Source organism: Fundulus heteroclitus, chromosome 15, assembly GCF_011125445.2.
Source record: "Fundulus heteroclitus isolate FHET01 chromosome 15, MU-UCD_Fhet_4.1, whole genome shotgun sequence".
In the NCBI taxonomy this organism is placed as follows: domain Eukaryota; kingdom Metazoa; phylum Chordata; class Actinopteri; order Cyprinodontiformes; family Fundulidae; genus Fundulus; species Fundulus heteroclitus.
Window position 1 is genome coordinate 8,158,639 of NC_046375.1, and position 13,954 is coordinate 8,172,592.

Below are 13,954 nucleotides of genomic sequence, written 5' to 3' on the forward strand. Positions count from 1 at the left end.
GCAGTCACTTGAAAACAACTTTTTCTTTTGTTTCGTTGAAGTGTAAGCAGAAATGTTTAGAAACCTTACTTGGATGTGAGGCCAGGCAGCTTCTAAAGTGGGCTCATCTTCCTCTGGGTCAAAATCTGGATTGTCACTCGGTGGAAGAGCCCGAAAAATATTGGTGCAGATCTGCAGGAAAAAAAAAAAAGAAAAAAAAAAAAACCATCAACCTTAATTAAAATAAATAAAATGTCTGATTTGTTCAAAAATGCTGCATTTTTATTAGGATAAACTGCGTAAAATATATATATTTCTATGTCAACGTGTGATCCACAGTGTGTATATCTGGGCCCAGTAAGGGTTGTTGTTTACATGCGGTTCACTAGCTCTGTTAAGTAACCTGTAGCCTTAACGTCAGCCACAAACACTGGAGATTTTCTAGTGATATTCAAACTCTGTTCCTACAGTACAAATGTGTACCAACTGTGCTACACCAGCCCTTCCTTCCTGTTTTTAAACCACATGCTGTATTGTAGCGTAGCGATGCTCTAAATTAATTTGCTTACAGCACATTTGCATGTGTCAAATATCTCTGGCACAGATGGCTGTTGACGTTTGTCTAAAACTGGAACGCAAACGTGAATACTAAAAATACAGTACCATACATATTATTGGGAGCTTATGTGATACCAACACACAGTAGCACCATTATACACAATTAGCTTTTTTGTTATTTATTAAAAAGAGCGACATCTATTCGTATTCAGCCCTTGTCCTTTGATACCCCCACATAAAAAGCAGTGCAACCAATAACCTTCATCTCAGCTGTAGAAATCCAACAATCAGTATGCAGGACAAACTGTTCACAGGATAACTATTACTCACGTACTTGAATCTGGTGTTTATAAAAGAGTGGTTGAATAAAGGTCTTAAAGGGTTCTATTTGCGGTTTTTCTTTTAAGCCATGTGAGGAGACACAACCAATGTGGAAGAGGGTGTTGTGGTCATATAAGACAACATTTAAAGGACTTGACCTAAAAGCAAATTGTGTGTACAAAGATTGCAGCAGAAAACTAACACTTAACATCACCCTGAATACACAATACCCTTGTTAAAGCTAGAGTTCAGAAACACATTTTGTTATAATGGGTGAAATGGTCCTTTCATCCTGAAAGTACTCAATAAGTATGTATTCAGAAAAAGGAGGTTAAATATATCTCTGTGAGAGCTGCAGGCCTGTTGAAACCCTGACCAATCCTTGCCCTTCGGTGCAAATGGCAGTGATTGGTCAGGGTTTTGTTCCTGTTGTCACCCCCCTCTGTCCCTTCAAGTTCCCGGGGTATCGCCTTATCTGTTGGTTGTCCCACAATCATTCGGACACGCTGACGTAACTCCAGTGTGCGTGCTCGTTCCTTCTTAGTTTCCGCTTGCTGGCTTCACATGTGCACTTCTAGTGTTTATGTATCTGGTTAGCTTAGCAGTTAGCTTTAGTGTTAGCCGTTCATTATAGCTCCACTGCTCTCACCGTATACTTTGAACATGGCTGAACGTCACAAGAAGCAAACCGCATACAAGTTTATGAGAAGAAGAGAAAGGCCTGAGCGGAAAGAAATAATACCAGAGTGGATTTGGGAGATTTTTTTCCCCATACGATCCCCTTGAGGAGCTGAAGAGCAGGTAAGACCGTATTGTTCATGGACAGTTCAAAAAGGAACTTGGGGAAACTGCGGGAAAAATCGCAGACTCTACCTTTAAATCATTTTGGTGTGGGGATGCCTTTCTTTAGAGACGACGAAAAAGCTAGTCAGGGTAATAGGAAGATGGATAAATGTGAATATGGGGAAATCCTAGAGGAAAACCTGTTAGATGATGCAAACGGCTTAGGACGGGGGCGAAGGTTCACCCTCCAGTAGGACAATGAGTCTAAACATACATCCACAGCTACAACTGAATGATTCAGATTAAAAGTATCCTAATGTGTGTATCCCTAGTCAAAGCATAGTTGTAAACCCGATTTATGTAAGATTTATGTGGCAAGACTTCAAAAATACCCTACTCACTTATGCCCCCCTCCTTATCTGACTGAATACAAGATATTTTGCAAAGGACATTGAGATTATTAACCTTTACTTATACAGGTAGTCTCACTAAGAGGCAAGTCTCATTTATATTTACACAAGCATACGTACCTAAAATGCACAGGCTAAAGTTTTAGTCTTCAGATGTACATGGCGGAGCAGAGGTAGTATAGACATACCTGAGAGGACTTGCAGCTAAAATAGACGGTGGTGATACTGCAGAGGGGCTGAATACAGCCATCCCAATTTTGTGCAAATAAAGTGACCAAATGCTAACAAGTTCGAAAACACTTTTAAAAAAAAAAGGGAATGTAAATGGCAGCTGCCGTCCTGGAAACAAGTGAACTTCTTGAACCCCTACTGATTATATCATAACATTAATATTGTTACCGAAACAATAAGTTGATTGTTAACCACTACCAACACTGCTTCTGCCACAACCCCTTATTAAAATTCTGCAACAGAGACAATTACTGTAGACAGGTCACTGCCACCTCTATCCCCCCTATTGTTATTTTTAGCTTGGGTAAATTTGAGAGTGATAAACACACACAAACAGCAGGGGAGCTGGAAAAGCCAGTGTTATGTGATTGGATGCACAAACTCACGCTGAAGTGATAAAGGCAACATCAAATTAAGTATTGGCAGCTGGAAAATCCAGCCGACACTAATGGGAGAGGAAGGCAAGGCAGGAAAGGAATTTTAAACCTCAACAAACCGTGAACACCAGATTAAATGCAAAAAAACTTTCCACCCGAGTATAATTTCTGCAGCAGCGGGCAGCCCCTTCACAGATGGAAAAGTTAAAAACGTTTACAGATGTCCTAATAACCCCCAAACTAATTAAATCCTGATGTTACACATTAATGAAACTGAGAGGGTTTTAAAATGATCAAAATTCTAATTAGAAATCTCCCTGAAGACATGAATGATTTGGGATGAATTGAGAGTACAAAGCATCCAACCAACAAACGGCTTCACTGCCTAATATGGATGCTCCTTTTGCAAAGTTCAGGCTATTTTATGCACTAAACCTTTTTGTATTATTAGCCATTTACGTGCCATATAGGCAGAAACACGTTGCCCCTGGTAAAACATCTACAGTGCAATAAATAAATCAGTGCAATAAATAAAGCCTTGATAACCAACTAGATAGGGCTGGATGAAGTAGAAAATAGAATATAGATAAAATAGAAATACTGATCGATACTGATAATAATCAAAATATTCTAAACATATATTTAAGGACATTTTATCCTGTTGCTTACAGACCTATGCTTAGATAAAGAACACACAAAAACTGAATTTACCCCTTTATTCAACCAACTTTTTACAAAACTGCAAATTTAAAAAAAAGAAAAAAAAACAACAGGTGCGCTCTGAGCTCTTTGAAGGGGGCGGGGCTTGGTGACGGAGCATTCCTGGGTCTGCATTGATTGATTGGGAGGATTAATGACTAATATTAACCTACATGATAGGCTAGAATGCAAAAGGAAGGAAAACTGTTCTTCAATTGAAGAACATTTATTGACCCCTTTTGTTCTATTGCACCACACGTCTATCGATCGATAGATCTTGCTATTGAATTATCATCCGGCCCTACTACTAGATATCCTAATTTCGTCAGGTTACAGCTCCAAACTTGTGGATTTTATTAGGAAAGTAACTCATAATTCTGATGAGGACAAGAAAATGTTGGAAAGTAAACTTCTTAACAGTCTCACGTCTTCAGTAGCCTCTAACAAGTTTTCTTCCAGGATTAAGTTGTATAGCAATCCATCCATTGTCCCATTAAATCCAACCAGCTTTCTTGTCCCAGGTGAACAAAAGCATCCCCAAAGCTTGATGCTGCCATCAACATGTCTTACTGTGGGCGATGATGTGCTCGGGGTGAAGTGCAGTGTTGTTGTTTTTTGGCCACACAGATTTTTGAAAGTAAGCCATAGAGTTTTTCCTTTATCTAACCAGAGCACTCACTTAACACTTCACATGTGAAATCCCAGCAAAATACATTGTAGTTTGTAATTGAGACATTCACTAAATGTGTAAAAGTTCACAGGGGGGTGAATATATTTGCAACACTTAAATCAAGCAGATGCAATCCGTGTTGGCCATGCGAGTGCAACCGATTAAGCATTTCAGCTTCAATCACCTCCTTCGACGACTACACAGAACGCAGATACACAAATAAGATCCATTAGTTTCTTACCAACGTCACACTACACAGGCTGACTGCAATGTCACACTTCATTTCTAACCTGTATTTAGTTTGGAAAACCTGATGTGGTTAATAATTCATTGCAGCTTTAACTGGAGTTGGGGGCATTGTGAAATTACAAAACGGCTCTGCAGGAAGAATATAAACCCAGGAGGAACGCCTAAATTGCTATGACATTCAGATAATCCAGGTCTGATTATCTTGGAGGAAAAGAGGGAGGTTTAGTTTTGTTCAGCTGTGGTCCATCGTCCTCAAGGACATATTAGACTCTCAGCTCTCTCATGGTAACTACGTCGATCCGTTATTACATCACTTGTTGCCTTCCCTTTTACTTGGGAAGAGTCTGATCAGGGCAGCTGGTTGTGATTTAATGAAAAAGGCCATCTGGTAACATCCACCATCACATCCATTCTCAACTAATGGGCATAATTACTTCAATAGGTAACTTGTTGTACATAGTCAATGTGTAAATATGGCATTTCATTGACTATTTTTAACAAATACTGTGTATGACAGTCGTTAATAGGTTACCTCTGCACCACACTGTGCCATTGTGAATCCAATGTAATGAAGAACAGTCAATGTTATTCATTCATAGTTAGTCGGTTAGTTGGAGGAAACTGGTATATGTGCATCGTGTTCTGGATGAGATTCATTAACCAAAATCTGTTTTTTTTCATTTTTCAATTAAACTCTTGAAAACAAGAAAAATAAAGAAAAGCAGACATGAAAGTCACTAATCTACTTATGCTTTTCATCAAATATAATGTTGACTATAAGAGCACACATGGATAGTTAAAGTGCCTTTGTCTACAAACCTGTTGAAAATTTCAGTGAGACATGCTTTTCTCATTTAATTAGAGGGGCAGACTTTACTTTTTATGCACAATCATGTGGTGAAACTGTTTGAAGTTACAATTTCTTTTGCTAAAATCATGAAAGGTTTTTTGTTAAAAGGTAGAAAGGTTTTTTGTTTGTTTAATACAGTAGTGAACCAGGAGCAGGGGCTTATGTTGATTTAAAGAGACACTTCTTGACAAGTTGCTGCAAAGATTGTACCCAGTTTGGCAAATAAATGCTAAAAATGTCTCTGAAACTTAGCTTTGACTTTAAAACCTGGCTTTAAATTTTGTGTAGAATTAAAAGGTTTTCCTGGCCTGTAAGTCTGCTCACGTACCAAGAGGCTCGTCCGTATTTTAGAAGAGGTTTCTATAATCTGTCTCTAAACAAAAAGGTTTGTTGATCATCTTAACACTAGAAGACCCAATCCTTCTGCAATAATTTAGAGCCGAGTGAAAGATTTTTAAAAAGCAAATCAATTTCAAAAATTATAGTTCACTTAATTTTTGCAAGAGATGGCTGCTGCATGTGAAAATTGTCAGACCAGATCTGTTTTTTTTTTGTTTTTTTTTATGTTTATGCTTTAAAAACCAGTACTCTGGTTCATGGGCTGTGCTTTGGCTATTTAGTGCATTGACACCCGAGCAGATTTTACATCACTTTCAAAGCATTACACAGGCTTTCCATCGTCCCCGGAAGATAATGCAGATGTACGTTTTGTATATTTTGTTTCTGCCTGGTTTGAGGTAAAATCATTGGTTCAAATAAGCAGAGTAGTTTTTGGGGTTTTAACGTGACAGACGAGCACAAAGGAGCACAAATTTTAGAATTGGAAGCAAAAGGATACGGTCAAAACTTTGCTGAACAACTATAACTGCAAGTCTTTTGGGGCACTGCTCTGGTGTGTTCAAAGTCACCTGCTGGGTTAGTTACCTTCCACAGTGATTGGCAAGCATACAATGCAAAACAAAGCAGCATTTAAATAGAATTCTAAGAAGCACACAGATGGGCTCGGTTTATTAAACAGGTGACCACTGATTTTATTTGGAGGAAATGTTTATGGACAATATCCCCTTACTTTCTGCTTCATGACTATGTGCTACCTTGTGTGGGTCCATCATATAAAATTCCAATAAAATGCATTGAAAATTCTGGCTGTAATGTGACAAATGGTGGGAGTTCCTGAGGTGTGAATACCTTAGCAAAGCTATACTGTAGAGTACAGACTTTGGAAACGGTATAAAAGGGAACAATTCCCAACAAAATTATCCCAGTGTGTATCTAGTTAAATGTCTAATCACCAACGAAGCTCCGCAAATAACATAATTCACACAAAAACACCAGCTGGAATAAATTGACCCCCCCTCCCCATCCATCACTGTATGTTATTGAAAAAAAAAAAATAACTACAGTTAGACAAAACAAAAGAAAACGGTGTGGGAGGACGGCAAACATGGGATGTGTGCGAGATATTTTCAAGAGGGTAAAAAGGAAACAGTTATTTATGCGTGAAAGTTATGTAGGAGGATTTTAGAACAGGCTGTTCTTGAGTGTCAGAGTTGCGGATAAAACTCGAGTAGGTTCACCAAGGATGGGGAGATGAAGCTGTGTCTGCCTGTGGGTGATAATAACCAACACCTAGCAACTGGCTGTGCAAGAAACCAGGAGAGGAAGGCATAACGGAGAGCAAGTATCGAGCTCACCCGCAGAAGAAAAAAAAGAAAAAAAAAGAAAATGTGACATAATGAAATAAGAGGAGGAGGATTCTGTCTCATTTCTCTCATACTGTTGACCTGGCTAATAAGTAACACCTCTGCTGACGGGAAGGAGAAACCGTACTGTTTGTACACCTGACAACCTTAGTGATCAAAGCATTTTCTCTGCAGCAGAATATTGGGCAGCACTTAGAGCAATTATCTCTTCATTGTCATGTGAGGCCAAGCATAGCGCATCAATGAGAGCCAGCAACAACCTAGCTTTCTGACAGCGTAGCTGCCATTAGTCTAAGCTCATTCAGAGGCTGCGTGCATCACAGGTACGTGATTCTGAATCAGGCTTTATTTCAGGATTTTCTTTCACACACACAGCACACAGGAATTACACTACAAAAAGTATTACTGTGAAACAGCTCGAGCTGTGCACTTACAGCTGCAAAAAAATCTGTGCACTGATCATTTAGAATAAATATCAGTGAATTATATTTAATCAGTGCTTTCAGGGAAAAGAAAAATCACAATATTTGGAACAGAAGTGCTGTCTCCTTTCAGCAGATCCTACACTTTATTTTGACATCTTTCAGGTTGAAGGGTACATGTTACCTTATGTTAGACTTGTTGAAAAAAGGGGAAAATTGTGAAATAAACCATTATAGAATCATTGGAATTTCGTACACTGCCTTCAAAAAGAAGGTATCTGAAAAGTCACTATTTTGTACATCTCTCTACCATTACAGCACCAGGTCCTTTTGAAATCTCTCCTTCACTTTTATGACTCAAATGTTTGCCTCGTCTTCTCATTTGAGAATCTCTTTCTACTCTTTCCTAGTGTCCTCTGCATAACTTTGATGATAGCTCTTAAGCTTTCTTTCAACTGCGGCTTTGTCCTTGACATTAAAGTCAAGGAGGAAGACCGCATTTATTGAGTATGTGTCCAATAGTAGCCCTGACAACAGATTCTTTCAGAGTTGTGGATCTCTGCTTATCTGATTAAAGTCTGCTTTATGCTTGACGCATCCGTGGAGGTCCACACGGCCATATTACGTCATTTTGGCATCTGCCGCCCTCCACGCGGCTGAAAGTTTCCGCTCTGCGCACCTGGGAAAATGTCTAACTACGTAGACAGTAGCGCACGGAAAACATGGCGGATGAGCAACAGCCTCTCTTGGCTGCATTGTAGCCATGCAGGTTAACACTACAGTCATTAATTACTCCCAACTGATCACAAACACTGTCACTAAGCTCTGCCCCTTTAAAAAAAAAAAAACTTGCAGTTTTGGTTAAAAAAAAAAAAAAAAAAAAGTTGGTTGAATAAAGAGTTTCATTTCAGTGTTTGTGTGTTCTGCATCTAAAAACAGGTTGCTAAGCGACAGCATAAAATGACCAGGGCTGCACTTAACATATATGTTTTGAATTTGTGGATAATTATCAATATTGATCAATTTAATTTCTATTACTTTTTTTCTATATGCTCCAGCCCTAAGTGATCAACAAATTGATAATTCCTGAAAAAGAAACTCTTGGAAAAAGGTAAGAGGTTTAAATTTCAATGTGCAGTGGGATATAGTACGCCTGGCGTAGGAGTGCAACACTGCCCCCTAGAGTCTAGGAGAAAAGTGCTACTTCAGAGGAAGAGCCACACAGAGCATAAATGCCGCATATGTTGCGTCCGCACATCTCATTTCCGTAAGGAACATGCATACATCAAGCATAAAGCAACCTTAATGCAACTTAATTTTTTCCCTTTCAAAAAGGGATGTTCGTGTTCATAGTTTTATCTCATTACATGCTGTTTTAAACAATTAAGCCCCTTTGAAAAAGAACAATTATTCATAGAAGGCTGGCTCCCTGGTTTATTCAGAGCTACATACTTTAAAGCACAACACTAGGACACTGGAGAGAAAATGGCACTCAACAAATCTAGGGAGTCCTACTCAATCTGGAAAAAGTATCTCTGTTTAAAAAGGCCTTTAGCCAAGCTAGAATAAGTTATTTTTCATCATTAATAGAGGAGAAAAAGAATATATAAATATCCACTGAGTCATAGCTCTGTTGAGCCAGCCATTCCACCACCAACAGTAGTGATAACTTTAGTGTTTTTTGTGTTTAAAAAATTATTAGTATTAGAATTAAAATTATTGACTTCCACCAGAAACCCATTACTTCACCTGTGAGAGATTATACTTTACCTGTAATCTTTCTGTATGATTTGATTGAAACAACTTCTTTGAAACGTGCTTTTAGATGACGTGTTGTGCATTTGCATGACACAAATAAACTGGACTGAATAGTTAACGACTCAATTCTGCAACCGTATTTAAGGTTATTTAAGGTATAGTTAGTCATGAATCAATGTTACTTTGTTAAGACATACACAAAAAATAAATAAAAAATAAGGAACTTAATAAATGACATCTAATCAATCAGTATTTTTTATAGCAGATTGGTGCATTACATGATTTTATTATTTGCATCTGTGCACTGCCAAGTGCTACAAAGAGGCTTCCACAAAAAACTATGCAAAACTTGAAAAGCGCATAATCATACAGAATCCCAAATCAATAGTTGCAAAGCATGAGATGAATTACTGCCTACAATCCTTCAGTAATCTAAAGACTCCTTGACTCAGCGGAGGCTATGCTCTGCTGCATCCATCACTATAATCTCCAGTGTGGAGTGAATCACTGTAGCACTGGCTGTTGTCTTCTAAATCCTGCACACATGAGTCATTATTGTACTGTGGGAGGAACATCAGGCAGCTCACAGGGCACCAGTTATATACCTACACTGCACTGGTCAAAGATACTTCAAAGGGTTCTGGAAGAGTTGTTGAACAATGCATTGTGTAAGGTGACTCCTGCACGATCAATATGCTAATCACTGGACCAAAATGTTCAGAGTTATGCTGGATTCTGCACGTTTTGATGGTGTGTTCGACTGCAGGGAAACTGTTTTTTGACATTCCTGTTTGCGTACTTCAGATTTAGAAATATCCTTTACAATCTTAGGTTAGTTGATATTGGATGAAACATTTTTAGAAACCCTACCGGTAAGTGTAATCAGATGTGATCAGTGGTAGAGCATGAGAGATGACCAAATTCAAACTAATTCAAAGGTGACAAAGTGGTCTTTGTGCTTGAAATGGATGCGCTGTGGTACAAGGTTTTAGCCTGAGGCTGCTAATATGTTCCTGTTGTAAAGCTGACACTAGGTAGTCTGTCTAGACACAAGATCAGTCTCTGTTTCTGTAATCTTGCTCAAGCACAGGGGGGGGGTTACCGGCACACACAGAAGAGCATTCATGGCTGTTAAATAATATACACTGGTAATAGTACTTCACTTGTTAATTTGTCCATTAATTTCCTAAACTTAAAGGAGACACACAAAGTAGCTTAAACACAGATGTGTGTATTCTCACCATGTTTGTGATCTCTGGGTATGCATTCTCAACCAGCACGCCTCTGTTGGTGGAAACATAGTCCACCAATTCAGTCAGCGTGGCCCTCTTCACCTCCTTGCTCTTCAGGTCCGTCACAGAGTCCAGAAAGTCAAAGAGTGTGCAGCACTGCTGGAGTTTCTGAGCGAAAAGTTCCTGCTGCTCCGTGGAGGGGGCATCTGGAACAGAAGGATAAAATACAAGTACTTAATATTAAAACATAGAACAAAAAAAAAAAACAGCTGAGACAGACAAAAATTAACAGAAGTATAAACATGTTGGGATGATTGTTGCCGTTGCCAGTGACTGCAGAAACAAAACAAAACGTAAAATGTAACACGTGCAAAACAAATTACCTTCTATTTAACTGCATTATAAGACTTGTCTAACAAAGCTGCTTTATAAAATTACAAACAGACATAATGGAAGAAATGCATGCCACATAAAGACAGGCCAGTCATTCCAAGTGAAACTGCAAAGCCTTTTAGGATGAAGAGGTGAGAGCGTTTAGCGTTATTAAGCCTGTCAACCTGAACCTGAGGTAAGCTAAAAACTATGCGTGGCATCTGTCCAGAAATGCACTGAGTACAGTGATGCTACAGGTTGTTACAGAGAAGCCACAGAGCTTAACTTAAAACAGCTCAACAAAAAGACAACCTGAGGGTTCCTGTAGTTACAATAAAATGGCCTCACCCATGACAGCTGATGACACAGAGGATCAAAAGTCTTCATTAAAATTAATGCTCAAAACTCAGTGCTGAACTGCCACTGGATTATGTTGAAAGGAAGCCAGTTGCCACTCTATGCCTTTCACTGAAAAACATGGCGACTCTTCCACTGATTGGACTGTTTTATGAAGGTCCTCTGAAAAAGTCTGGTCTGGTGATAATGATTTCGATTCATGCTGAATTTTTCAACCCAACTTGTTTAATAAAAGATCTTTAGTGGCACGTGGCATTGCAACAGAAAACACAAATGGCCAGAAAACCAAGCAGCAGGTATCCTGTTGTATAAAATCCACACCAAAGTTTCCTCAATCCTGTGAGAAAGCTCACAGTGAAGAGATGCCATTCGAAGTGGAAAATTTACTTATTAGCTATAACATTCAAGGCCAAGAAAAACAAACTAGCTGGAAAGTCAAACCTGCCTCTCAGTCAGGCAAAAAGATGCCATGTCATGATAACCGGCCAAGAACTGGTGCATCTGCATTCACAAGTTTAAACTTAAACCCGATCTGTAGGTAAAGTTAATCACACTCATCTATCCACAACGCAGAGCTCTGTTAAAACATCCAGCTGTTAGGTGATCTGTGGCAGTGACGATGTAACAGTAAAAATCTTTAGTGTCTATGTGCCGACACTGAGCACCTTATATTTACACATTTATTCCCCTAATAGGGATGCACAATACATCTGCATTAACACTGGTATTGGCCGATGCTAGTCATTTTTAACATATCAGTATTGGTCCAATAGGTTAATTTGAGCCAAGTTTAGTATCCAATGTTAGTTCTATATATGGTCTAGTTACAGATGGTCAGATTGTAGAAATGTAGTCATGCAGACAATAAGACAAAACAAAGATGGAAAACAAATCAAAGCCCATATCTTTCTTGACACAATTTTACATAAGCAACAAGAATATACTACGAGTCAACCCGTTTCTTAAAAACCTTTTTCACCTTTCCTATTGCTTACTTGATCTATACCAAGAGGTCATGTATTCATCTACGTTCTCTCTGATTAGTCCATTATGTCTGAAAAGTCAGATTGTCTTTGAAAATGAAATTTAAAACTGATTGCCAGACCTGAGCAACATATCCAAAGGTGAGTTTAGTCAAAACAAATTTGACAACTTCACATTTTATTCAAGAACGTCAAAATCGGTTTAAGAAAAAAAAAAACTCACCCTCATGGATGCCAATATGAGAAACTGTCCTTTTTAACAACGGGTTTGAGATAAAAAAAATTGTTTTGTTGGTTTTCTTGTGTATTATAATTTCCACAGGGCCTCATGAGGAAGAAAAGCTTGCTCTGAACATCTTATGCAATGTCTGTTCCTTTTGCAGTTGAATATTATACTATAGCTGCTTAATATTATGGGTTAATATTAGTGTCTTGGCTTCAGGGTACACACATTTAATTGCAATCCCCCATACTTTTCTGGACTCCAATTTATAGTTTCTTTGTTATGCTTTTGACATTTCCATAACTTTCGGGACATTTGAGTACAAAAATGGTACCTTGAATATGCTAAAATCGTAGTCAGTTCTTATCTGTAGGTCGTAAAACTAACAGAATGCTAAAACAGTCTTCTGCTTATTAGAAAGTTGTAAAAGATTTATTTCACTGCTTTCGTGGAATCTGGACTAATTTGGATAAGATTTGGGGGGAAATTCTCATTCTTTAAACCACAGTTTATGAATATTTGTACTTACGTTTCCTTTTCTAAAATTTAAAGAACAGCAGTTTCAGCTTTCAGTTTTTTGGGGGGTTTTAGACACAGTTTACCTACAGGTCTAATTCAATCTAAATTTAAAGTTGTTTTAACTCCAAACAGGTAGCAAAACTGTCTTAATTGGATTTCTTAATATGGATACATTCAGTTGGTAAGTTAAAAATCTAAATACAGATTGAGGTATAATTTGCTAAATGAAAGCTAAACTATGCTAAATATAAATTATTGTGAAAACTACTAAATTAGACTTCTGCCCTTAAAAAAAACATAATTTTTCCATATTTATCCAGATGTAGAAATTGATAATAATTTCCAGATCTTTTAAGAATATGTAGGACACCCATGGCAGTTTAAAAGACTTGTCATTGTCATTTAAAAATGTACATATTAAAAGGTAATTTTGGTCCATCTTTCCTTTGTCCATGCTCACATATGCACCTTCAAATCTCACAGCTACAGGTTCAAAGCTAAGTGCAGGAGTCGCGACAACATGAGTTTTTATTGAGCAATATTATGCAACTGAATCGGCATCGCCCTGGGAACCAATGAAGAACAGGAAGATCTCACAGCCAGACATGGCCAGCAAACCAAGTATAATTTCACAGATAGCAAAAACGTTCCAGTGGTGTTGACAGCTGACAAAGTGCTTATGCAACTGAACCCTCTAGGTCAGACGGTGACAGTTGCTGGGAGTAACCTCAATGTGAGAGTGTAACTCTACCAAACTGACTTGTTAGTGTGCAATGCTCTGTTTTAATGCCAATTTTCCAAAGTATCACATCTCAATGGATCCTAGAGTGAAAGGGCAGACCACATACCAAACTGGAACAGGAAGGATAAAAGAGCCATGACACCCCTGCAGCCATGTTAACATGACACATTGATGGCTCATAGTAGCAGACATGTGCCAGATCTTTAGAAGGACATCCTAGAGTCAAATCTGAGGGTTTTGTTTTGTTACACAGGTTAGAGGAACACAACAGTGCAGGGGTACCTCAAAGCACGGGTTTGACCATTTCAGAAATTAACTGTAGTGGTTTTTCATTGATGAAGGCTTAAAAGGAAAAGAAAAAAACAGAAAAACAGAAAATAGCAGGCAGCTAGCATATTATCAAATAATGGGACAATAAGATCAAATGTCATCTTTACAGCTTCATTCTATTATTTAATAGAGACAGAGGTGGTGGCCTCTGCTGGTAACAGCAACAACTTCAGAGAAGTACAAAAA

General features: G+C 38.3%; 1 protein-coding gene across 2 annotated transcripts in view; it reads right to left on the minus strand.

Moving 5' to 3' along the window:
• Positions 1 to 13,954, minus strand: part of ppp2r5a (protein phosphatase 2, regulatory subunit B', alpha isoform) — a 73,176-nt gene that overhangs the window by 20,028 nt on the left and 39,194 nt on the right. For both annotated transcript variants that reach the window (XM_021319758.2, XM_036147307.1), the window contains exons 2-3: positions 10,252 to 10,448; positions 70 to 171 (exon numbers count right to left, since the gene is read on the minus strand). In XM_021319758.2, the coding sequence (XP_021175433.2) occupies positions 70 to 171; positions 10,252 to 10,448 (299 nt within the window). The remainder of the gene's footprint in view (positions 1 to 69; positions 172 to 10,251; positions 10,449 to 13,954) is intronic.